Source organism: Patiria miniata, unplaced genomic scaffold (genome assembly GCF_015706575.1).
Source record: "Patiria miniata isolate m_02_andy unplaced genomic scaffold, ASM1570657v1 HiC_scaffold_6, whole genome shotgun sequence".
In the NCBI taxonomy this organism is placed as follows: Eukaryota; Metazoa; Echinodermata; class Asteroidea; order Valvatida; family Asterinidae; genus Patiria; species Patiria miniata.
This window is the reverse complement of record NW_024037073.1, coordinates 3,407,881-3,419,822: the sequence shown is the minus strand read 5'-3', so window position 1 is coordinate 3,419,822 and position 11,942 is coordinate 3,407,881. Positions and strand designations below refer to the sequence as shown.

At 41.2% G+C, this 11,942-nt stretch overlaps 1 protein-coding gene and 1 long non-coding RNA gene across 2 annotated transcripts; one reads left to right on the top strand and one right to left on the bottom strand.

Annotated features, from left to right (window-relative positions):
• The first annotated feature begins 1,022 nt into the window (after positions 1-1,022).
• On the top strand, positions 1,023-8,327 carry LOC119743072 (phosphatidylinositol-glycan biosynthesis class F protein-like). Its single transcript, XM_038219418.1, has 5 exons — positions 1,023-1,318; positions 3,592-3,713; positions 4,369-4,485; positions 5,913-6,021; positions 6,342-8,327. Exons 1-5 carry the CDS (start codon positions 1,061-1,063, stop codon positions 6,465-6,467), a joined length of 732 nt encoding a protein of 243 aa, XP_038075346.1. The 5' UTR covers positions 1,023-1,060; the 3' UTR covers positions 6,468-8,327.
• Positions 8,289-10,988, bottom strand: LOC119743073. The gene is made up of 3 exons (XR_005272959.1): positions 10,715-10,988; positions 10,138-10,212; positions 8,289-10,028 (listed from the first exon to the last, which is right to left on the bottom strand). It is a non-coding gene; the product is annotated as an uncharacterized LOC119743073 (long non-coding RNA).
• Between the last annotated feature and the right edge of the window lie 954 nt (positions 10,989-11,942).

Below are 11,942 nucleotides of genomic sequence, written 5' to 3'. Positions count from 1 at the left end.
TCGAGGTCATACTAACAGTCGACCCGGTGTCGCCGCGCCCCAAATCGGCTAATTTGGGAGGTGCGAGATGCGAGATGGGGGGGGGGGGATGCGAGAGGCGAGATGAACCGGATTAAAGCCGCATAGCTGCACTGGCAACCGCATTCCCGGTCCCCCCCCCCCCCCTTACATCAACCGGTGCTATCAGCGTGTTGATCAAAGTGTTGTTGGATTTGTGCAAGGAAGTACAAGCTTTGATTATTGCGTTTCATCCTGTACACGGTATTTTTTATGAATTTTGAAAATAAAGAAAAGCCACAGCTGCAGGTTTTAATAGTGTGTATATTGTTCTGTCTTTGTCAGAAGACGCATAAGGGCATGTGCGTAACTGCGTTTTTCGTGCGTTGAGTACGAGACAGAACTTCATAGACGAGTGCACTCGAAGGAATTTCAGGGAGCCCAATTTGAAAACAGAAAAATCCTTCTTGTTTACTACGCTACACAAATAAAACGTGAGGTACAGGGCTCGTAGGGTAGGCTAGGGCATATGTGTGCTTGCCCTCATTGGTTTTCCCAGTGTGTCTATAGGTTGCAGACCAGTAAATCGGTCCGAAATTCCCTATATAAAATTCCCTAATATAGGTGGAAGCCGTGCACAGGACTGTGAGCTTGTAGTTCCGTTCAATTGGGATGAAATTGGGGCCCTTAAAGCGCCCTATTATGCAATGGAGTGTAGGCATCGTTTTTCAAAATGGCGATGGGCTTCAGGACTATTTTCAGGGGTGATCATCTTCGGATGGAAATTTCTCCTAAAAGTCATCAGTTGACCCCCCCCCCAAAAAAAAAAATTGAAAAGAAAATAAAAGATGATGAAATAAGCTTTGATTTGATGTGTATCTCGAACACCTTGGAGAGTTGTGAGTATTTTCCCCGAATTTCTGAAGTGAGAGCATTTACCATTGGGGTCTATGGAAGTTTACTTACTGGTCTGCAACCCTAAGTCTAGCAAGACGTTGGCTGTGTGGTACCTCGCTAGCGCCCTCAACCGCCAAACGCTGGAAAAACTGGAAATGAATCAAAGATGGCAGCGTCCATGGACAACACACTTCGGTACGGGGTACCCCGATTATCGCTAAAATTTAGCATCTTCTGCCAAGTTGGATTGCTTTTGTTACTGTGCTTATCAAACACGGTACTTCTGACCCTGAAATGGCGATTGAATCTGGTTGAGAATGCTGTATATTCAATAAGAACTTTCTCAATTGTGTACGGAATTTTGCAGTTGTTTTTGTACGGTGTTGTTTTGCGAGAGAAAGACTCGGACTCAGTTGTGTACAAGGTAACGTAAAGTTATCGCATTATTATTAACGAAATACAGGGAAAGAATTTGGTATCCAGGCCATGTGCTACCTAAGCGGTTGTGGGTGTGTAGGCCTACATAATTTGTGGAGAGTCAAGAATTTTGTATTTTCTAACAAAATTTGACATGTTGTTGGAAATGTTTCTCAGTCATGTCAGTCCCAGAGTCATTTCATGTCTTTACACAGACTAGGACCGTGAGTGCATAAAAACGTGCAAAATTACTACTGACGTTTTTTTACTCACCATTTGGCTAATTAATGCCCACACAACACATACATCAAAATGATATAGTTGCAAGCATGTCACCTGCAAAATCTGAGACCTTAACCCTAACTCCCTAGGCCTTTTTGCTAGGATGTAGCCTCAATCCTGCAAAATCCTCCAATTGGCCTCATGGAAAAATAGCATATAGCCTCAATCCTGCAAATTCCTCCGTTATTTCTTGAATATGGTCCATGGAGGGGTGACCACTGCCTGAATCCTGCAAAATCCTCCAGTTATGACTGTCAATAGGCTGAGGCAGAGGCAGTGACATCCTGGAGCAGTAGGGAGATTGTCAAGTATAATCAAGGGCTAAATTTATGCACGGATGAGCATAAACAACACAAGGTCCGGCCCAAGACCTTGACACAGTGCGTACTCCGAAATCAGCAACGCACTTTTGCCATGTAACCTCAATCCTGCATATTCCTCCAATTTGCAAAAAGGATTTTGGAGGATTCAGGGCGGTTAGGGTTAAATCCAATTTTAAGGCAAGGTTTTGGCAGTTCAAAAACCACCCACGTCATTCTCCATGCTCTGGAAATATGGTGTGATTCCCAATGTATTCTGGGTAGGTGTAGGAAGAGCTTGCAGCTTACTTGTTTTTTAATCAATGGCCAAATGAACATAGCGCCCTCTGCTAAAAAATGGAACATTTTTCATTCACTCAGATCAACAAGAGGGCGCTGTTTTATCTACACGATGAAAATGTTATAGCTGAGGAGTCTTTTTGCACAATGCATTGCAGTACACATCAACGTGATGTCTCACGTATGGATTTCGATAACTCTCTGCAAAATTAGAATTAAAAGCTGAATTTTTGGTGATGCAATGCTCACAACAGCAACTTTGCTAGGCAGAAGTTTCGGGGATTATTGAAGAAACTGTAGTGAATAAAAAGCTTGCAAATTTGATTCACACTGGTTTTATCATGCAGCACAAAGTTTTGCACGATATGGATACCTTAAGTTTTGGGACTCTCATACACAGTATTGAGAGTCCCAAATTTTCGGACTAGTCTTTACATAGCCCCACTTGTGTGGCCTTTGTATTGCTGTGCTGTACGTTAGGCCACACATCTGGTTTCCCAACTTACTGAGGAGTTTAGTCCCAAACTGGCACATATGAACTCCAGAAAGATGTCTAAATTTCTCGAAAAATTTGAAGAAAGATTACGTAATCTACCCAGACCGGAGGGCAAAAGATGAGAAATCATTGAATACAGCCATATACACTGGTATGTAAAAAAAATGGGTGCGCCAGTGTTTGGACTAAACTCCTCAGTAAGTAGGTTGGAAAACCAGGCGTGTGGCTTAACGTACACCGCAGCAATACGGAGGCCACACAAGTGGGGCTAGTCTTTACAACATTGTTACCATGAGTGACCTAGCTTCATTGAGATGATAAGATGGAAAAAAAAAGTGACGTCAGGGAAAGAATGTAGTATGCAGATGCCACTTCTTTAGTTGTGTACAAAGTCGACACAATTGCAGAATACCCCGCCACTCGATCTATGCACATTGTAGCCGGCTACGGAGTCACGGTTGATTCCAAAGTTACATGCATCTGTGCATGTAATACCCCTCTAAATTCACCACTGTATTTAAATACATGTACAACATGATAAAATCAGTGGCGCCAGGATACACTGGCGGAGCCCCATAGATGCTATACCAATGTTTATCATAACTACCACACGACAACAACCAATGTACTACTAAAATCATGAAAATGTACAAGAGAATTAAACGTTGGTATAGCATCTATGGGACTTTGCTTGCACGGCGCCCCACAATTTTAAGGGGTAGCTCCAGGATGCAACATTCTTTCCAATTGCAGTATACCGATGCCACTTTTTGTCCCATATTCTTGATGATCGTCATCACAATTGGCCTTATAAAATATGTCATTATTTTTATATGGAATTAAAAATTAATAGGCCTAAATATGATATTTTTTGTTTTTTATTCCCCCCCCCCCCCGCCTCAGTCTAGCAACAGGGTTACAGTGACCAGCAAGATTTCTGGACTCCTCAAGTGTGCGTTGTGGTTCACTCTCAGTTGCTTAGTTCTTCACATCGTCATTGTTCTCTTTGGAGCCGCAGTTCAAGAGTAAGAAACCTTTAAAATGCCACAAAAGCTCAGGAAAGTCATTCCTGTCATTTCATTTTCTTTGTGATTGTTTTATTGTGAAGTTGTATCCATTGAGCAGCAGGAATTCAATTGAGCTGTCTTTGAAATGTTAATCGCTGCAGTGTTTCACAGACTTGTATTCTTAAACACGAGTCCAAGTCCTCAGTGTTCAGACCGAGTCCATGTTACGGTCATTTGGGTCGAGGCAGAGTCATGAGTCAGGAACGCCGAGTCCAAGTTTCAAGTCGCAAGTCATTAAAAAATTCAAGAAAAAACTGGAAAAGAAAACGGCTCATCAGTGGATGGGTAAAGGAAAAAAGTGGCATGAATTAAAAATGAACTTTAATATTATAAAAGAGCATGGGCTTATTTGTTCTTGCCTCCGAAATGTTGAGACCAAATCCGAGTAATTCATTGTTCACATTGACTTGAGTCCGAGAGCAAGTCACAAGAAATATATCTCTGACGTTCCATCATTACAAAAGTCCAAACAAAAATTTAAAAATTGGAACCAAATCAGATTAAGAATTTCACATTAATTGTTGTACTAGTTTGAAGCACCAGTTTCCATCGGTATAATGATTACATTTTTCTATTCAATTTTGGTCTATTAATTTGATGTGTTTTCGTGTAGAGTTGTTGAAGAGACTTCCATTTTGGCTGTCCTGTTGTCCACGTTGAGTACCCTGCCTTGTCTGTGCGTATTAGGCACCAACAGCGAGGTATGGAACCGCTTCACTGCGCAAAGGAGGTCAGTTACTGTAGCCTGTTTTGCTTTTCTTTTCCAATTCTTTTCCACGTGATAATAGCATTTTAAAGGGCCCATGAAGTGAACATTTCTTTGGAACATCTTTTGTGCAACTTTCTAATCCTCTTAAATGTATGAAAACTATTTGACATCCCTTTTGTGGTTAATTGTATTGAAAAGTATCTTTAAACATTAAAAAAAAAAATCATGTTTTTTTTTTGGACAACCGAGGGCGCTGTTGCTTTGATATCATTGCAAGAAGACACTGTTCAATTTTCTGGTCAAATTGTGAACCCAAAAATTAGCTCATTGGAAACATTTGTGAGTAAAGTTTGCTCATTGGCTTACTGCCATGTACTGATACAACAATGAATCACTAAGGAAAAGAAAGTCACCTGAGCATCTCAAGTCGCAGTGACGCGCCCACTGGATGACCTCACCTTAGCCCGAGATCGACAAGCCTACAGACATCTGATCGCTACGGCCACTTGAAGTGGCCATGTGACTTCAAGTACAAGTACAAGTAGCACCAAAATTACCATTGAAAATGGCAAAATGAAATAAGGTTAAATAGGACACAAAGGTGTGTTTTCAAGGATTGCACTAAAAAAATTACATTGCATGTGCCCTTTAAGCTCCAGTTTTTGAGTAGAGGTTCGTTGTTTCATCCCCCCCCCCCTGCAGAACCTGTCCTTTTGTTGTAGTGAGCTCATTTCATTTCCGAGTCCTACAAGAGGGGTAGCAGAAATTAAATCTGAGAAGCTATGAGTAATTGGAGTTTTTCAATAATTGGCGCAGTGGTTACTTTCCTCGCCTTCCACTTGTCATGGCCGGGGTTCGATTCCTGGCCGGAACACATGTGGATTGGGTTTTCAGTCCCTACCCCGGTACCTGATTCCATGGGTTTTCCCGGAGAATGTTATTCTAAGGTTTTTCTCCCACCTCTTCTCATTGTCTTCTCTCCACAGCTTTCTTCAGGCTTGCAAGCAACAGTGCCTAGGGCACTTTGGAGGAATCCTTGGTTTTACTACCGGAAAGAACCAAAAGAAATACAATATTTTTTCTCTTTATATCCAATAATGCACACAGAGTTTGCATATCTTTGTGTCTTTGTCTGCTGTGTCCAAACACTCTTCATATTCCTACTCAACTGAAGTACTCGGCACAGTCATGGAGCTTAAGCAAGATTTACAATGATTGCTTTAAAACCATTTATCTCGGTCATTGTGCAACTCTCCCTCAGATTTAGAAATTCTCTTTCATTTAGTTGAGGCTGCTCAGTGCCATGAACAAGTCTTGTACACACCCTAAAAGCCACAGTAATGATTCAAGAATGTATTGATTATTGATTTTCAGCTTGTTTATTTTCAAGTTGTTCATATACATTTTATTTTATTTTTTAATTTTATTCCCAATATGTTGATTTTCAGACCCCAGCCAGGTCTGGAGACGTGTGTCCAGTATGCAGCTCTGGCCAGTCTGCTGGGTGCTTGGATGGGGGCGTTCACCATTCCTCTGGACTGGGACAGGCCCTGGCAGGTCAGTGTCTCATCAGTAGTGTGTGTGGGTCAGTCCCACAGAGCTCTGAGGATCTTTTGCTAGTATCTCTTCAAAAGTTACACAGACAGAGTTAGGAGGGACTAATTGCTGACATCTGGCACTCGCACAAGGAAATTAATTTGTGCCTACATTGTACTCGGCACCACACAGGCACGAGTCACGCGGCCTGATTATGGAGCATAAATACTGCCACCATGCAAGGGGGATCACGCAAGTTTAACTTGCCATACTTTTTAATTTTAACAGACCTTTTGTTTTGCTTGAATATTGTCCTGATGTTTTCTATTTTTTTATGACAGGTATGGCCCATTCCCTGTGCAATTGGAGCATTACTGGGCCACACGGCAGGCGTTTTTGCGGGACTGATCCATCTGATCTCTCTCTCAGCCAAGCAGCACATGAAGGGGAAGAACAAAAGCTTTTAAGAGTGGACTGGTGAAATCTGATCCTCTCCAAGTTTGACCTACAGGGGGCTCACTTTCTCTTGATCTTGGAGCTGACTGTGATGTTCCTCACCATAGACCCTGCAAGTTGACCTGGAAAACTTGTGAGACTATACAGTACATCCGGGCACCATGTATTGGATCTACAACGTGTTGTACCATCTGCTGTCTTGCATTTACTTTGTGTCCTGGCTAAGCTTTTACCCAGGCATTCGCTCATACCCCTGCCCTGCAAACAGGACGCTGGTCAAGGCTGACATCATTTGAGCTCTCATTGGATAGATTTGCGTGACCTGTGACGTAGAACGCGTCGCACAATTTAGCTTCCAGTGCCCATCATGCGTAGCGCGTGCAAGCTGCATGCAAAGGTCAATCTGTACTTCCTTCACAAGATTCTGTGAAGCTCATCAGCCCTTACCAGCGCCCTGTTTGCAGGGCGAGAGGTACGAGCGAAACCCAGGCAAGGGCAATAATTGGGTTCTGTGTCTGAGTCTGTGACTAGACTAGTCAGTGTTTGGTATGAAGACGTTCGCTTGAAAAGTGAATGTGAATTGGCAAGGCATGCTCTGTTGCAATGGAGATTGATTAAGTGCAAAAAAGACCATGGACCTATATTAAATTACTAGAGCGCTAACTCCTTATTCTTGCGCACAGAGATGCTTTAAAGCCGTCCTGGGCACATTTTGAATTCATGTGCGTGTTTGTAGAATCTAAAGAAATGAGATGGATTGAATTTTGAAAGTGTACTCTAAATGCAACGCGCAAGTAGAACGTACGCAAACAACTTAAGCGCGTCATGACGCTTCAAAAAAAGTCACGGCAAAAATCGTCTACAGCAGATACGAACACACGTTGCGCTGTTTGCGTAGAGCAAAAATGAAACGCTCATTTGCTGATCGTGCGTTTTGGTTTTGGGCGTATCGGCTTCGATGACGCACCGGTATGGAATACAAACGCAGATATGCAAATAGACGTACAAAATACGTACAGAATTTCTAGTTTTCCATAGTTTGTGTACAAACATGGATGCGTTCAGCAGGCATCACTTTGTACATGAGTTAGCGCTCTAGTAATTAATAAAGCTCTATGAAAAATTTCCATTATTCCATTCATAAATGCGGCGCCCTTTTTTTTGGTTTTTTGGTAAATGTTCAACTGTCATTTTTGCACAGGCTCCATTTCGAATATGCGAAACATTCGATGCTCAAAATTCGACCACTTGGTCCGCAATGAAAAAGAAATCACATCCGGTATGGTGTGTATGCATTTCTATGGCAAAATTTTTGGATAGTTTTTGCGTGCATTGGCTAACCGCGGTCTACAGCTGCAGCCAGATGCTTTATACAAAGGTCATGATAAATTACCCAGAATGCCATCCCCACTTCCTTCACAAGATTCTGTGAAGCTCATCTGCCCTTCCCAGCGCCCTGTTTGCAGGGCGGGGGGTACGAGCGAAACCCTCCCTTATCATAAAAATTTAATAGCGCCCTGTATATCATTAACAAGACTCTGACTCGATAAAATTAAACTTGTAAAAACAAATTATATTTACATCCATTTATTAAACAACGCAAAAAATACCCCACTCCAAATTTGGAACGGGGTGTTTACAAGGTTGTTTTACAAGGACTTAACAGCAAAAATCTCTGTGAAAGTCATCAAAAAGAACAGGGAGTTTGTTGTTTTTGCTTATATACAATGAATGTTAACAAGTATCGTTGAAACTGTTTGCAGTTCTACAGCATCCCTGCTAAAGTTTAACTGTTGAAAACTGGCTCGTTGCGAATGTTTAATCTGTTTTAATCGATGTTGCATATTAAATATAAACGGTAAATTAAATTATTAGATCCTGTCTTGAATTTATTTCTTCTAAAAAGAGGCCGTTATCAGACCTCGGATGCGTGTCATCGGTGTAGTACAACTCAGTTGGCCAAGCGTGTACAAGTACGTACCGAACAGCACAGACAATTTCAAAGCAGTGTTTGCTAAACTAAGTTCCTAACTCTCGGAACGGATTAAAATGCTGCATGACCGTCACTTGGTTTGAAACAGGCATTGTATTTTCCTTTTATTTTTCTGTTTTCACACGGCAATCCCATCATCGTGGTTGAAAGTTACAAATATAATACTGGTACACTGCATGTCATGTTCCCTAACAACCATAAACATAGAAACAGCTGTTCACCAACAGAGCGCATACTGCTCATAATTACAACAGTTCTGTAAATTCACAAAAAGATGACTGTCGCGCCTTCTACTGGCAACAAAGAAACCACTGTACAATAACATGACCATTGTAATAACAATTGACATGAGAATCTATGTGAAATAACAGCGATTTACGTTTTCTAGGTGTGGTCTTTTTATTCAGAGAGTAATGCAGAGTTGATAACTTTGCTGATTCATACGCCGGCGCGGCCTTGTCTGTTATAAGGGGGTAGTCACCGTAACAATTGTGCTTTTGGCGTCCTGGTGGGTTGTTTTCCAAGTGCCGTGGGAACGTTTTATCCCTTTTGTTCACCTTTCCGAGATCAATCACTGTAACAAATTGTGCCTTTTTGATATGCAGGTGGTTTCTTTGTTCGTTTTTTACTGTAACAAATCCAATTCATTTCATAAATATATTAGTCAAACAGATACCAAACATTTTTTGTAAACGCTGGGTTATTTACAGGAAAAGTACATATATTTTAACGACATCCGATACAGTAATGCTTATAAGCAATGTCTAATAACTTTGTTTCCAAATATGGGCTATGTGCAAGTCTACCAACATATCCTGAATTTCTCTTCTAATATCGTAAACTTTTTTAAATGGCATTCCTAATTTTCTGAACAAGGGATAGTTTTGTAATAAATTTGAAATCAGGCGCAGTTTGTTAGCATAAGACCGGTGGATGCCCACGTTTGCTTTTAACCACTCTTCCCAGGACTGTAATGGTCTCTCATTTCTATGAAGTGCATGAGCAACATTGAGCCACAAACCATAATCGATATAAAAACCGATTGGGGTGGCCTCGTGTTGCGCAATTCTCTCATACCAAGATGCAAGATATTCACCTGCTACCTGTAGGCATTTTATTTCAGCTAAATTACATAAAAGAAGGCGGGTTTCTCCAGAAGAGTCTACTAATTTACTAAGTAAATATAGATGCAGATCATTTCCAGTAAGCTTAGACTTGGACGTTGTTTGTGAGTTCGTGTTTACTAGAGAGCGTATGTCTCCTTTTGGTTTTGTAGGCATTACTAAATCTACGCGAGGTCCATGTACTTTTAAATCACCAAGAAATGTTAACATTTCTTTTTGATATTTTTGATGTGAATGCATTGTTTCTAACTCGTGTTTGCTCCATTGATAAGCATATTGCGTTTCTTTAACGTTATTAAATTCCAGATCCATCTCAGATTTCATCGTTGCTAAGTATATGCGCTTACCAATTTATTTAAGGATAGAGTGTATAGGGTTTGGCTAGGCGTAGTTTAGATGTTCAGTAATTCCTCTGTCTGGTCGAGTTCCTCTTGTCAGAGTTCCTCTTGTAAAAACTGCAAAAAATACAAATAATTAAAAAGGTCACAGTAAGAATAAAAACCTACGGTAGAGTTTATCACCTTTTTACTTTGAACTAAAAATCTAGTCAAAAAAGCAGTTTACCTTTCAACGGTGAAGTAACTTGCGTGGGTTTGCTTCGAAAGCTTGATCACGTTCTGTCGATTTGCAGAATGGATTCTGAAAGAAATGGGTAAACAAAATTAAGCATTACATTGTACTTTCAATTGGCATATTTTGATTCCGTTGTACAATCAACACATAAGCAACACGCACAGCTGCACGCTTCGTTCATGCAGATTACGCCAGACATAGTAGTCTCTCCGAAACATGTTATCGTCTCTGGGATGGGAGAAGTTTACCGACAGAAGGGAAACCCACCAGATGACTCAACTCTATCTACAAGATTATCACTCACACCGTTGATATCGATGCTTCAGACTATCTTCAACCGAAAATGCAGAGATGGAGGGGCAACAACAACCAAAACATCCTCAACTGCATTCAAGAACTCATTTTTTCTCTATGACACACAAAACCTTTAGGGGCAACTACTACAACCACATCATGACCAAGACCTAGATGCCGACACCTCCCCGTGAAAAGATCCCCAGAGGATGTTTCAGGAGGAAACTAACCAAGTATACCAAGAAAGTACCAAGCATAAAACGTTAAAACCTACCTTTCAGCGACGATGGATGTTTGTGTCTATCAAACTATAGCTCTGGAAAATCTCTTTAAAAAGAAGCTTTTTTTGCGACAGCCAGACAGCACAATGTTTGCGCGTTGCAGTACTGAGGTGAAACGACTCTGCAATAAAGATTCAGCTTATTTTATAGAATATACAAATAAAATACTCTGACGTATGAGCTTGCTGACGTACGTACGCTATTGAAACCGCAACACGCAAATTACAGCTCCCTGGTCATAACAGCCAACAATGCACACACAACAAAACCTTTTTTTTATGAGAAAATTTCTGACCAACCTTGCAAAACGAAGCTTTGTGTAAACTCCCATAGTTATTTACGAAAAGACCAAAAAGCTCCTGTTAACGAACTATCGGGTCAAGGCAATATAGACTCGCGCATCAGTTAGCGGGAGTCAGCGTAGAGAGTAGTTATGTACCTTAACGAGACTGAAAAATCCTCACCATACTAGTAGTCAGTGGGCCTGTGGTAGTCCATATACATTTCGGGTACATTCGTTGAAACTCTCAGGATCGCTAATGGATTCATCAAAAAGTTCAAAACCAATTGATGCCATTTTCTTCTGACCCATTTGTGGGCGGGACAAGACTTTAAAAAGTGAGGGGTTCGCCCACAAAAAAAAATGATTGAGATATTTTCTCTTTTCTTTTTCGCATTTGGACAGCTCACCCAAGTGCTACATCATAAGAACAAAAAAAATCCAAAACGTTGCCTCTTTTGGGGATGGGGCCACGTTTTAGTTAAGTAGGGGAAAGTGCCGTTAACAGAAAATCGAGCTGTAACGGGCAATCTTGTCGTTTTTTGGTGTCTGTATCCATTCAGTACAGTAAACATGGCAGACAGAAATGTTTACATGACAAATCATACCAAAATGTTTCCCCTTTGGGGCGTGTCCCACGCTTAACCAGTTCACGTCGGATGACATATTCACACGCACAGGTTTTGCGGTATTCGGAACAGATGACGGATAAACACGCAACGAGCCAGGCTGGCAATTATCAGTCAGTGAACGAGGCTGCGGAAATATCAGGGTGGCATCGAGGCTCGTGAAAATCAATCCCGTGCCTGGGTGCGGTGGATGTCAAAATAATGCCAGCACGACCAGTTATAACCACATCAAAATTGTGCAGAGATTTGAAGGTTATCCCATACTCCACAGAAGATTACCTGTAATATGGGGCTTAAGAATAATTCCAATAA